We start from the raw sequence: 14,678 nt of genomic DNA, 5'->3' as shown, positions 1-14,678 counted from the left end.
AACTACCGTTCAGCAGAAGTCCCGGAATAATACCCCAGACATCATAGAGTATAAACACCTAGTATATCAGAATACGAGACCTTTCAAACGAGATTTCAGGGGTTACCTATATATCCAAGTAGTGTTCCCCACAAAATAAGTAAGTTTGAATTTAGGTTTATATCCCAAAAAAGCTTACTAAATGTATAAAAACCTATCGACATATCATCAGTGAGACTGTTTAACGCCATTTAATCATTACATTTCTTTAGCATACTGTAACTGTCTACTAATGTACAATCATTTCCTCTTTTTACGCAAAACTCAAAATTTTTGATTTTATCATGTTTTTGTCTTTTTCAAATTTTCTAATGTTTTTGTATTTTCTAACAAAATTTTTCTCCCCCTAAAATGCAAAACCATTAAAGAAATTTGACAAACCAATACTGATAGCTTTGTCTCGCCATCCATTTTCTGCATCGCATGCTCTAGTTTGCAGAAAATATAATATACCCCCATGATTTACAACCCATTGATTTTTACAGTTAGAAAACCGTTCTTCAACCTGTAATAGTAATCATGCTTGTTCCGCCGTGAGGGTTTCGGCATAGTCCATCACCACGTATTCAAAGAAAACTAACATCAAACATCACAATCATCAACCAAACAAACAAACAACCAACAAACAAACATCAATCATGAAACACAACACATACTTATACAAAACAACAAACAAACTCCATGTCTGACCAAAACCAGGGATCTTCAACCTCTTCTCGTGCAACACTCTCACAATCTTCATCAGTATTTATCACCTGCACATTCAAACCTTATCAGCCACACAAACAATTTGTCATAAAACTTTTAATTAATAAAGATAGATGCCGATTCATGCTTCGCAAACCAGGAAGCTCCGGCAATTCCAACCACTTAATCAAACATGGTGTCCACCCAGGCCTCAGGAGCCTTAGATGTAACTTTGATTCTAGCAACCTGAATTTTAAAGTTTTCAGCCTTAAGCGGAGGAACATTTGCATCATAGGCAACCACATCTGAAACCTCAGACGTTTTCACCTCAGAAGTTGAACTTATTGTTTCAGTTTTTGGTTTCCAAATTTGTTTCTGTTTCTCATCTTTTATCAACTCAACACTTTTCTTAACAGACCATATTTGACCTTTCGGAGTACCTCTTTTGTAAAAATTTGTTTCTTTCTGAACCTTTTTAGTTTGAACAATATTTTTAGGTTTCCAAATCTTTTGAAGTTTTGTCACTCCAACCGATGTTTTCCGACTCCATGATGTTCTCATTCTGGGTGTGTAAGACTTCGGGTTTAATTTCCAATTTTGATTTGAGGCAAACTTGTTTGTTGTATACCTCCAAGTTTGTCTCGAATCAAATCTGGTTGACCTCGGTTTCACACTCTCAGATTTCTGTATCTCAACATCAACATGCTTTGGATTTGGACACTTTCGTGCAACATGTCCAATTTGATCACATTTAAAACACACTTTCTTTGAAACATCCTTTGCCTGTTGTTGTTTCTTTTTCATAGCCTCAAACTCTGCATTAGATTGTTTTCCAATTTTGAATTTTTCTTCTTCAGTGAAACTCTTTCCTTGAACAAAATTCATTTTTGTCTGAAAATTGTACTTTTCATTTCTGTTTCGATTATGTTTCTTCTTATACCCCAAACCAGACTTCATGTTTTTATTCTTAGAACCAGGTTTGTTAGAAAATCCTTTGAAACCTTTACCAGCAAACTTCGACATTTCAGACTTCTCAATTTCAACCATCTTGAAAACTTTGTCAATTTTTTCTGAAATCACATTCTGAATCGGGAAAACCACATCCAAGAATAGTTTGTCCGATCCAATCATGGTATAAACCAATCCTTTTGAATCATCTTTCAAATTCTTCTCAGATTTCGTGTCTTTCAGATATCCATCATAAAGATTTCCTTCACCTTCATCCTGTGATTCAGACTTACCTTTCAAAACACTATCACCCACCTTACATACCACCTCTGAATCATCAGCATCATCAGATTTGGTGTAAGTCACATCGATACTTTCAGGTAATTGATCAGCTATGTTCAAACCCTTTGCCACCTTTTCCTCATCATAAAAAGTATAATTGTCCCTCAATGGTGGTGGTACCTGATGAAACTCTGAACCAATACCCTTTTTACAATTATTAGTATCTTTGTCATCTGGTGTGATATTGAAAATACGTTCGAGAATGTACGAAGAGTTATGATAACTTTGAAGTTTTGTAACAATCTTTTCTTTTTCAGCCAAGACTTGTTTAAGATTAGCAATTTCATCAACACGCTTGTTTAATTCAATTTGTTTTTCTTTAAACTGTCTTTCATACAATTCTTTGGTTGTTAAAGTTTCAGACAATCTCTGATCAAAACTTTTGACTTGCCTCTTCAAAGTATCATAAGCTTCTTGTACTTTCTGACTTGACCATTTTAAAGAATCATACTGTTTTTGTAACTCTAGAAACTTAGATTCTTTCTCAATACAATCAACACATTTTGTGTCACATTTTCCTTTCAAAACCTCATTTTCTTTTTCAAAATCATGACATTTTTGTGTTAATTTCTCAACTTTTAATTTTAAGCTTTGTTCTATGTCAATCCTTTCTTTGCATTTCAGTTTTAATGCATTTTCAAGTTTGTTCATTTCATTATCTTTTGTTTTGATTAATTCTTCTTTTTCAATACAGGCTTTGCATTTTTCAATGCAATTCCTGCACTTGTTTTCCTTTTCTACAACCAATTCAACATTTGATAATCCAGAAGATTTGATTACCTCAGTGATTGACACCTCGGCATGCTCAGCTGCTGTTGTTTCCTGTATCTTCTCAACTTTTTCTTCCATCTCTTTCGGCTTTTGTTCTTCCTCAGTTTTTTGATTCTCATCACCAGCAAGCTTTGCAACAGTCTTTACTTCTTCAATCATCTTCTTCAACTCTTCTTCTTTTCTCTTCTTCATCTCTACCACCTTCGGTAGACTTGTTTCAAAGACTTCTCTCAACTTGTTCATCAACTCTGGCAGATAGCTGCTATCAGAAAGCCTTTTTGTGTTGAAAACACGCTCACTTGAAAACACATTAGTTACAGCATCAAAATCAACTTTTGACGGATCTACCACTGGATTCCCCTGTGGATCCAAGTAACACTCCAACTCTTCATTCCATCTCTTTGCTCTCTGTGCTTCTTGAAATGGTTCATACAGCTTGCCAATCTCCCATCTTGCACTATCTTTTCTCCACCATGTATCATGATCATCTTTTGCCACGGATGCATAACCAACAGCATCTTGTTTTGGAAGAACTTCTTTGCTCCAGTCATAACCTTCGTCCTCATAAATGACTGCAAGAGCCCTTGATTTTTCTTCCTGCTGCTTCAACCTTGGTGGTTCAGACTTATTTTGATGATAAATCGCTTTCTTGTAATAGTCTTCATTGAACGGATTTTCAGAATCTTCAGCAACATATGAATTTCTGCACTCGCGTTTGAAGTGACCTTTTTGCTTGCATTTGAAACATGTCACTTTGGATTTATCAAAACCCAGTTTGGTAGATGGCCCTCCAATTGACTTCCTCCCCGTAATTTCCATGAACCGTTGTGCTCGACGAACTGCACTGGCCATGCACCATCTGATATCCATCAGTTCCATCTCTTCGGGGTCTATTTAATCATATTCTTCTTTTGTCAAGTTGGTATTTCCAATCTTCCCTGCGACGAGGCCTTCATACGATTCTAGTACAGATGCTAAGAAAACCATCTGTTGTTTTGCTGATTCTTCACTGAAGTTCTGCCCATTCTTTAAATCGATTGCGATATTACACTGAAATACATTCTTTGAAGCAGTTTGATCTGAAGTGTTTGAAGAAGAACCACTGTGAAAACCACTGTGAAGACTTTCATTGTTAACTGATTTCGAACTTTCAGCAGAAAATGCTGTTTTTGGAGAACCAGCATTTGGTACATTTCCTCTGTAATAAATCTCTACATTTTGCTGATACGCTGGACTGTTGACTTTAGATCTCTTTAACTCCAATTCATGGCTTTCAAGCCTCTCAATCAGCAAGTCAACCTTTAGATCATCTGGCTTGATTGTATTCTTCAGCATAAGAGCAAAATATTGCCAATCTTGATCATTTGGCAATGCATCAAACAATTTATCCACCATCAATTCTTCAGAATAATCTATTTTATATCTAACCAGCTCCATTTTCAGATGTCCAAATCTTTCTAACATCTTACAAACAGATTCATTTTTCATGCAACTAAACACTTCAAACTCTTTATGCAACAACTTTTTCTTATTCTTGACAATCTCATTACTTCCAACACACTTTCTCTCCAATGCTTCCCACAATTTCTTTGACGTTTTTTCTTGTTCAAGCAATGAAATAATATCCTATCTCACTGACTGTTTAATCAAAGTTATCATTCTGTATTCAGCAACAACATTCTTTACATCTTTTTCTGTAAAATCTTTCTCCTCGATTAACTCTCCCTCTGCTTTCTCTGGTGCTTGATATTCAGTTACTAACTTTAACCAGCTTTCAGGAGCGAAAGCTTTCACCTATCCTTCAAACCTGTTTTTCCACCAATTATAATCTTCAACTTTCATCAATTTTGGTGGCTTTTGTTGACTTCCGTACATGTTTTCGAATTTTAGATTATCCGAAATCTCTTTTGAATACTCTTTCAACTCAGCTCTTCTATCTGACGATTCGGAAGTGAACGCGTTGTAGAATGTATTTTAGAATTCTTCACCGTTGTTCGACATTTTTGATCTCCTGAAAATCAATAACCTGGAAGCAAACAAACAAACTTAATCAGTTCAAACATTATCAAGTAATTTTGAAATATACTAACACTCGGTTGTCGAGAAATAATCTTGACACTTGGATGAAATCAGATTGATCATATGAACGAAAACCAATATAGACAAATAAGCGGAACTGGTTGGACAGATAAGCGAACCAACAACTTTGACTAAAAGAGCAAACTGGATTGGACCAAATAAGCGGATCAAGTCGGATGAGCGGACCAAAACAGTTGACCGTATAAGTGAACCAATCTATGTATCTATAAGCGGTCCAAACAAGTTTAATCTAGCGGACCAGAAAATGTCATACGAGCGGTTCAGAAAATGTCACTCGAGCGGTTCACAATTGTCTTATGAGCGGTCCAGATATCGTTCGTTCGAGCGGTCTAAGGATGTTTTTGGAGCGGTCCAGACTCTATACTTTACAAATGAGCGGTCCAGGCGATGAACGTTCGAGCGATCCAAGTAATCCAAACAGGAATTTCGAGCGGTTCAAACAATTTCTTTCGAGCGGTCCTGAATGTCTGAAAACACGATCCTAAGTTTTTAGCCTGTTTTACCCATTTTTAGTCCGAATTTCAATCTAAAACTTTCTAGGGTTTGTTATTGTCCAATAATACACGTCCTGTGAAAAATTCGTCCGATTTTAACCGTGGAAACTTGTCTAAATCGAAAAAGAAGGTGTAGAAGACAGAAAACGGATCAAATTTGAGCTGAACTCTTCTTCCTGTGCTCTGATACCACTTGTTGGATCGTCGTTGACCCTGAATGAGTCGATCAGAAGAGTCGTTTTCCAATTCAAAGGCGGAATCAGTGAATTAGATGCTCAAACTAAATATAATGCTTCACTTTATTGATTCTGATAATGTTTACAACCTGGAAGCAATTCGGCAGCACTTCGTTACAAGTTCCAAGCCCTTACAAATGAAACACCCAGTGCCCTATTTATAGAATTTCTGGATCGCCTTTGTGGACATGTTCTATGAGCGATCCAGATAAGTTGTATGGTTCGCTTTTATGAACAATGTTCATATAAGCGGTCCACAATGCTAATTCACCAGTTCTCGTTTCTCGAACCTCGTGCACTGCTTATTCTAACCTATCCTATCCTATTACATGATACAAGACGAAGTCAATAGACGTAATGCACCAACAGTTCACCGTTCAAGCGAGCCTCAACTCGTCTGTTGAGTCGTTCAAGTCTGTTGTTGAACAGAAGTTTGATATTCCAGCGGCACAACAACGGTTGATTTATAAAGGACGGATACTTAAGGATGATCAGACTCTTAAGAGCTATGGTAGTTTCTTATTAGTTATTAAACTGTTTATTTATTTATTGAATGAATGTTTATGTTTGAGTTTGATTGTTTTACTGGTTATGAAGTTATGATTGGAGTGCTAGGCTAAGTTTTGTTGCGAGTTGTGTGATTGTAAATCGATGAGGTTTCGTGTTTTAAGTGGTTATTGATTGATGATATAAATGTGATTAAATTTGGTTGAATTCATGTTTTTATTTTGTTGTTAATAAGTTTTAGTGGATAGGAGTTTGATCCTGTTCGACACACCTTAGAGAATCTTCCACATGAAGAAATTGATCTTGCATATTTTGAGGGGAAGGTAATTTGATCCATTTTGCTTCAGACTTCATACGATTAGGGATTTATTCAGATGTAAGCTCATTTTATACTTTGCATGTCTTTAGATTGAATAAAATTGTTGACCATATTAATCGATGTTCATTGTTTACAGGCTGCTCTTAGATTATTAAAACAGGATAAAGTAACAGAAATTTTGTCACGCCAAGAGATGGAGCACCATGAAGTAATAGGTAAGTTTAATGCTATCATTTTGTAAAGTTTTAAGAAATGTTTAGTTACCAAGTGATTAGTCCAGTTTATTATAATGTTGATAATAACTCGAGTACCGTACAAGATGGCGTCAGATTGTTTTGCCCGTCCCCAGTGCCCCCTATCTAAGCATTGGTCGTTATTAATGTCACACCCCCAAAATCCACCTGCGGAGTATCACCGCTTGGGAGCGTGACTGACCAGGATCGAGCCACCAATCATATAGAACATTGTATAAAGTAAAAATAATAACCAAACCAAATCCATATGAAATGTGTTCCAAAACATAAGTATGTTACCACTGTTTAGCGGAAGCGTGTAATTAAAACCCAACATAAATAAGTACGAAATGTCATAAATGTTTAATAAGACAATCACGATCCAAGCCCACAACGACCAGCTCCTCCATGTGCAAGCTCCATGAACCTAACGACCTGCAAGGCATGAAACAGAGGATCAACAACTAGTTGACCGAGTTCACAGAAAGTATATGCGTAATAGTAAGTTCGTTTGTAACATGTGGCTCTACTGGGCCGATAGTACATTCTATTGGTGGGGGCTTCCCATGTTGTATAACCACTAGACTATTCGTAACCATAAGTGTTCTACATATCCCGAGAACAGTAATACGTACAAGTTTACGTAGGTTTTACGTAAGTATCCTTCACAACCGAGGATAGGGGTACGCGGGGGTTTACGTAGGTTTTACGCAAGTGCCTGACACAACCGAGGCAGTAGTGAGTATAAGTTCACGTAGGTTTTACGTGAGTGTCCTTCGCATCCTGAGGACAGTGAGTAGCATCAGTATACGTAGGTTTTACGTATGTGTCCAGCACAACCGAGGACGATGGTATGGTAGTCTAGTAACAGTGTCAGTATGAATCTAGTCAACCTTATTCCTTCAATCCCAATTCCCATGCCCCGGGAATCCCATGCCTTAGTAAGAGTGTGAACTCACCTTAGTTTGCTCGGTATGTTAAGTATGTGCTCACAGTTTATCAATCAAGTCCTAGAGTACGCATGTGTACATGATCAGTTTATATCCAAATCGTTCACGTAGGTATAATCACAGAGGTACTAAACATGTATTCAATATCATACAAGTCATGCATACCACTTAACAGCAGTTAATTAGTTCAGTTGACTTCTAACAAAGTTAAGTCAGGTTACTTTGCAAATTATTCGAGTCGGCGAAACACAGGTTGGCGAAACACTTGTTTGACGAAAACACTTTATTGACGAGACACTATCTGTTTCGTCAACCACCCTTGGCGAAACACCCCCCTCTATTTCGTCAACACCCTTGGCGAAACACCCTTCTTGTTTCGTCAAGAATTCTATTTCGTCAAGTTTAGATTCGTGAAGATACCAGTTATGTCGCAACATGTCAGTTACAGAATTATCACAGAAACCCTAATCATGCTAGCAGCCGTTTCATGCCATCATCAAGCTTAATCATACTGAAATCATATATTCATCATCAAACCAAATCATCATACGGAAAATCATCAGGATCATGGGTACCATTTAATCATACCAACATAACAACATCATGTGTTATCCTTTGGTAATCTAAGCATATACTGACCATTACACGGGGTTATAATCACAGATTCAAAATCATCAATATTCTAGTCTAATCATCAGTAACAACCAATCGGATTTCAATACACACAATTGTAACCGATATGATATATTCTAATATTGTCAAACTATAAACCAATCATGAATATAACGTTATATAGCATCAACCCTAATGATTTCAAACAAGAACAGTCATTGTTGATATAGAAAAGCAATCACACATAGATAAACACTAACCGCAACGAACAGGGAAGCAACTAAATCGGCTCGAGACTTCGGAGACACTAGGTTGCCGTCAACAGAGAAAGAGAGCCCTAGGGTTTTTTCTGATTTTTCTAAAGTGTGGCGGAGGGAGTGGTTCCATATAACTTATACGCGTATAGTGGTCCTGGGCCCTTAATGGGCTTGACGAATCTGATGAGCCGGCGAAACAGGCTTTGTTTCATCGAGATCAAGTTGGTGAAACAGGCTTTGTTTCGTCGAGATTGGGTCATGGCGAATCACTTGATTCGTCGGGTCATGCATTGAATAGTTTAAGGTTTCATGTAATACAACCAAACACAAACACATGCAAACATAATACGTTTTACTATAACACAAGGTGTACAGTTACAAGACAAACAAGTCAAACAACTAACAATCAAAGTCAACGTGCAATAAATGCGAAAGTGAAAGTCAGAAACTCGAGTTGTCACATTATCCCCAACTTAAAAGAAATTTCGTCCCGAAATTTGGTACGTACCCTCTGAGGAAGCTAGATAGGTTGCATCGTTCACTGATTTTCCTGGGGTGTCACATCCTCCCCCTGTTTATCTGGAATTTCATCCCGAAATTCCGTGGTAGTAGCTTCAGCCTCAGTAGTGGTTGTATTGGTTTCGAATAGCTGGGGATACTTTTCTGTCATCTGGTCTTCGCGTTCCCAGATGTACTCTGGGCCACGACGGGAGTTCCAACGAACTCGAACAAGAGGGATTCTCTTGTTTTTGAGGACCTTAACATCCCGGTCCGTGATTTCAACCGGCTCCTCGACGAACTGCAACCGCTCGTCGATAGTGAGTTCCTTAAAAGGAACTATGAGGGTCTCATCTGACAGGCACTTCTTCAGATTCGACACGTGGAATACGTTGTGAACTGCACCGAGTTCAGCTGGTAGGTTTAATCTGTAGGATACTTTGCCTATTCTTTCAGTGATTTCGAACGGTCCAACATACCGTGGATTGAGCTTGCATCGTTTACCAAAACGAACCACACCCTTCCAGGGTGAGACTTTGAGTAGCACTCGATCCCCAACTTGGAATTCGAGCGGTTTTCTGCGTTTATTAGCATAATTTTTCTGGCGATCACGAGCTGCCGCCATGCGTTGCTGTATCTGAGCAATTCGTTCAGTAGCGTCAACTACCATTTCTGGACCTGTAATCTGACTATCCCCCACCTCTTCCCAACAGAGAGGTAACCGACATTTACGACCGTACAATGCCTCGAATGGAGCGGCTTGTATGCTGGTGTGGTAACTGTTGTTGTACGAGAACTCCACTAACGGAAGGTGTTTTTCCCAGTTGTTACCGAAATCAATAACACATGCCCGAAGCATGTCATCTAGGGTTTGAATCGTGCGCTCAGACTGCCCATCCGTCTGAGGGTGATAAGCTGTACTCATGTCTAATCGAGAGCCAAAATCTTTGTGCATCGCTTGCCATAGTTCTGAAGTGAATCGTGCATCCCGATCCGAAATAATGGAGGTGGGCACCCCGTGCCTCGAAACAACTTCTTTAAGATAAACGTCTGCGAAGGTGGAGAACTTATCTGTTTCCTTAATAGCCAGGAAGTGTGCAGACTTGGTGAGTCGATCCACGATCACCCATATAGTATCATTCCCACTCTGGGATCTAGGGAGGACAGTAACAAAATCCATGGAGATTTCTTCCCATTTCCACTGCGGTATCCTGGGTTGCTGAAGTAGGCCTGAGGGTTTCTGGTACTCCGTCTTGACTCTCGCACAAGTCAAACATTTGCCGACGTAAGTTGCAATGTGGGCCTTCATACTAGGCCACCAATATGTTGTTTTGATGTCGTGATACATTTTATCCGATCCTGGATGTACCGAGTAGCGAGACTTATGAGCTTCATCCATCACAAGTTCTCGTAAACCGCCGTAAAGTGGTACCCAAATACGCCTTGTTACATAGTAGGCGTCGTTTCCCCTTTGTTCTAATCGTTGCATTGAGCCACGTAAAGCTTCAGCCTTTACGTTTTCTGGTTTCAATGCTTCCACCTGAGCATCTCGTATCTGTGCGGGAAGATCAGACTAAATAGTGAGCTGCAAAGCTCGTACACGCCTAGGTAGAGTATCTTTTCGACTGAGAGCGTCAGCCACAACATTGGCCTTGCCTGGATGGTACTTGATGGCGCATTCGTAATCATTAAGTAACTCGACCCATCGTCGTTGACGCATGTTCAATTCCTTCTGCTTGAAGATATGCTCAAGACTCCTGTGATCGGTGTAAATAGTGCACTTGGTACCGTACAGGTAGTGTCGCCATATCTTAAGCGCAAAAACAACAGCTCCTAGCTCTAAATCGTGCGTCGTGTAGTTCCGTTCGTGGACCGTGAGTTGACGAGAAGCGTAAGCAATAACCTTATCCCGCTGCATCAATACACAACCAAGCCCCTGTATCGATGCGTCACAATAGACCACAAAATTATCCGTGCCCTCTGGCAATGTGAGAATAGGTGCGCTGTAAAGCCTATCCTTTAGGTACTGGAAAGCGGTTTCCTGAGTATTACCCCAACGGTAGGTGACACCTTTCTGTGTCAGTAGCGTAAGCGGCTGTGCGATCTTCGAAAAGTCTTTAATGAATCGCCTATAGTAACCCGCCAAACCCAAGAATTGGCGTATTTCAGTCGGTGTACGCGGTGCAGGCCAGTTCCTGATCGAGTCTACCTTAGATGGATTAACATGAATCCCATCCTTGTTCACCACGTGGCCTAGGAAATGGACTTCACGAAGCCAGAAGTCGCATTTTGAAAACTTGGCGTACAACTGCTCTATTCGAAGGAGTTCCAAAATCAATCGTAAATGCTGCTCGTGTTCCTCCTGACTCTTGGAGTAAATCAGAATGTCGTCGATGAAGACAATTACAAACTTGTCTAAGTACGGCTTGCACACCCTGTTCATCAGATCCATAAATACGGCAGGCGCGTTCGTTAACCCGAATGGCATGACTAGAAACTCGTAGTGGCCGTAGCGAGTTCTGAATGCTGTTTTGGAGACGTCCTCATCCCGGACTCTCAGCTGGTGATAACCTGACCTCAGGTCTATCTTGGAGTAGTAGCTCGACCCTTGCAACTGTTCGAATAAGTCGTCTATACGAGGAAGAGGATAGCGGTTCTTCACTGTGACCTTGTTCAGTTCACGGTAGTCTATGCACATTCTGAAAGTGCCATCCTTCTTTTTCACAAATAATACTGGAGCTCCCCAAGGCGAAGAGCTTGGATGAATGAAGCCCTTATCCAAGAGCTCTTGTAGTTGCTTAGACAGTTCTTCCAGTTCAGTTGGAGCTAAACGATACGGTGCTCGAGCTATAGGTGCTGCTCCTGGAGCTAGCTCGATTTGAAACTCGACCTGACGATGAGGCGGTAGACCAGGTAAATCTTCAGGAAACACTTGAGGATAGTCGCGAACTACTGGGATATCTTCCAATTTCTTTTCTTTCGCTGATGCGTCAGTGACAAGTGCCAAAATGGCGGTGTGCCCCTTTCATAAACATTTCTGCGCCTTCAAGAAAGAGATGATGCCAACCACAGCACCACTCTTGTCGCCTTGAACTTCAAGAGGTTCTCGACCAGAATGAGGAATGCGGATTACCTTTTCCTTGCATATGATTTCTGCTTGCTGTTGGGATAACCAATCCATCCCAATGACTATATCGAAGCTACCCAAAACTATGGGAATGAGATCAATCGAGAAGGTCTGACCCACTAGAACGATGTTACAACCCTTGACTATATGCGTGGCCTCTACACTTTTACCATTTGCTAGTTCTACGACATGTTTGGTGTTTAGGGGTGTTGGTGTACGTTTTAACAATTTACTCATTTTCATAGACATATAACTCGTATCCGCACCAGAATCAAACAAAACAGTAACATAAATATTGTCGAGAAGGAAATTACCCATAACGACGTTGGGATCATTTCTGCGAATTGTGCCAGCTCCAGTTTTAATTTACCGGCTACTTGTTTCATAGCTTTAATTTGAGCTGCAGACCCCACTCTGGAAACAGAGATACCCACATTAATAGCGGGTCGGATTCCAGCATTGAAGAGATCGGCAGATAAGAATATTTGTCCATCAGTAATTGAAATTACATTCGTAGGAATATAAGCCGAAACGTCTCCCGATTGGGTTTCAACTATTGGTAAAGCGGTCATACTTCCTTCACCTAAAAGAGAACTTAATTTAGCAGCTCTTTCCAAAAGGCGTGAATATAAATAAAAAACATCCCCTGGATAAGCCTCGCGCCCAGGTGGTCTTCGTAATAGAAGAGACATTTGGCGATAAGCTTGCGCTTGTTTAGAGAGATCATCATAAATGATTAAAGTGTGTCGTTCATGGTACATAAAATATTTAGCCAGAGCTGCTCCTGTATAAGGAGCGAGGTATTGTAATGTAGCAGGGGAATCCGCCGTTTCGGCTACCACAATAGTATATACCATCGCGCCCTTTTCCTGGAAAGTAGTCACTACCTGAGCCACAGAAGATGCTTTTTGACCAATAGCTACATAAACGCATATTACATTTTGGCCTTGTTGATTTAGAATTGTATCTGTTGCTACTGCTGTTTTACCGGTCTGTCTGTCCCCAATAATTAATTCTCGCTGACCACGTCCTATGGGAATCATTGAATCAATAGCAATAAGCCCTGTTTGAAGAGGCTCATATACAGAACGTCGAGAAATAATCCCCGGAGCGGGCGATTCAATTAATCTATATTCAGAAGATGAAATTTCACCTCTACCATCAATAGGTTTAGCCAGGGCGTTTATAACACGACCCAAATAGGCCTCACTCACTAGTATCTGAGCAATTTTTCCTGTTGCTTTTACAGAACTCCCTTCTTGTATCAGCAAACCATCACCCATTAATACAACACCAACATTAGTTGATTCCAAATTAAGAGCAATGCCTATTGTACCCTCTTGAAATTCTACTAATTCACCCGCCATTACTTCATCTAGACCATGAATACGAGCAATGCCATCACCTACTTGAAGTACGGTACCGGTATTTACAATCTTTACTTCTCTATTATATTGCTCAATACGTTCACGGATAATATTACTAATTTCGCAGGCTTGAATGGTTACCATGAGTATTTCTTAATTTTTTTTTTGAAAAAAAAAATAATAATAAATCAAAAAATAATGCCTAAACTCTAAACTAAAGTAGAGGGGCTTGTCCGTTATTTGTTTCATCGCCGCCAATATGCCAATATTGGCACTGATAGTACGTAAATGTAATTCGTTGTTTAAACAACTATTCAGAGTTCCTAGAGCTCCTTGTAAAGCTTGTTGGAAAACCCGTTGTCGGACTTGATTACTGGCCTTTTGTTGTTCAAAATTTATAGTTTCATTTTTGTAATTTTCTAGTTGTTCCAAAGTCTTATAAGTTGAATCAATCAAATTCAATTTTTCTCGCTCTATCTCAGAGTATCCATTCACGCGAAACTCATCTGCTTCTATTTCTATTTTCCGTAATCGAGCCCGGGCTTTTTCCAGCTGTTCGATGGCCCCTTCGCGCAATTCTTCTGAATTTCTAATAGTATTCAAGATTCTCTGTTTTCGATTATCTAATAAATCACTTAATGAAAGTTACCCAACACAAATACACGACCCCTTGCTTCATTGCCGTTGTTGTTCCCACCATTGTTGTTGTTGCCATTTCCCTGATGATTGTTGTTGTTGTTGTTCTCGTTACTGTTCAGCTGAGGGCAGTGCCTTTTGAAGTGACCTTCTGCACCACAATGAAAACATCCCTGTTGCCCTGTTGCTGATTCTACTGTGCTGGTGGCTGTTGCTGATTCTGATTCGCAGGCCGAGGGCTTCTACAATCCTTGGCCTCATGACCCATCTTGAGGCATCTTTGACAGCGACCTTTGTTACACTGGCCACTGTGGTGTCTGTTACAGTTGTTGCACTTTGGAAGGTTCCCTCGATATCCGCCCTGCCTGTGGCTACCTGAAGAGTGCTGACTGGGACTCTGATAACTGTCAGTCTTTTGCTGCTGAACCTGTGACTGAACTGAAGCTGATCCCTTGCTGGAATCCCCATCCCATTTTCTCTTGTTGTCACTGGGAGTAGCAAGTGTAGCAGAAGTGGTAACAGTAGCAGTAGCACTGATACGTTTAGGCAGCCTAT

At 39.9% G+C, this 14,678-nt stretch overlaps 1 protein-coding gene across 1 annotated transcript; it reads right to left on the bottom strand.

The window, feature by feature from the left end:
* Positions 1-4,771: 4,771 nt before the first annotated feature.
* LOC118489741 (ATP synthase subunit alpha, chloroplastic-like) lies at positions 4,772-14,127 on the bottom strand. Its single transcript, XM_035987281.1, has 2 exons — positions 12,435-14,127; positions 4,772-4,813 (listed from the first exon to the last, which is right to left on the bottom strand). The coding sequence occupies exons 1-2, from the start codon at positions 13,629-13,631 to the stop codon at positions 4,772-4,774; spliced, it is 1,239 nt and encodes a 412-aa protein (XP_035843174.1). The 5' UTR covers positions 13,632-14,127.
* Positions 14,128-14,678: the final 551 nt, after the last annotated feature.

This window comes from Helianthus annuus, chromosome 2 (assembly GCF_002127325.2).
Source record: "Helianthus annuus cultivar XRQ/B chromosome 2, HanXRQr2.0-SUNRISE, whole genome shotgun sequence".
NCBI lineage: Eukaryota > Viridiplantae > Streptophyta > Magnoliopsida > Asterales > Asteraceae > Helianthus > Helianthus annuus.
Note: the sequence above shows the minus strand (reverse complement) of the source record. Positions and strands in the feature narration are given on the sequence as shown.

Bases quoted from the DNA above. Each gene is read 5' to 3' on its own strand.
- LOC118489741 (XM_035987281.1), bottom strand. From the start codon at position 13,631: ATGGTAACCATTCAAGCCTGCGAAATTAGTAATATTATCCGTGAACGT. The intron at 4,814-12,434 runs GTAATTTCCTTC...GTTTGCTTCCAG, and splicing joins TGATCCCAACGTCGTTATGG to GTTATTGATTTTCAGGAGAT.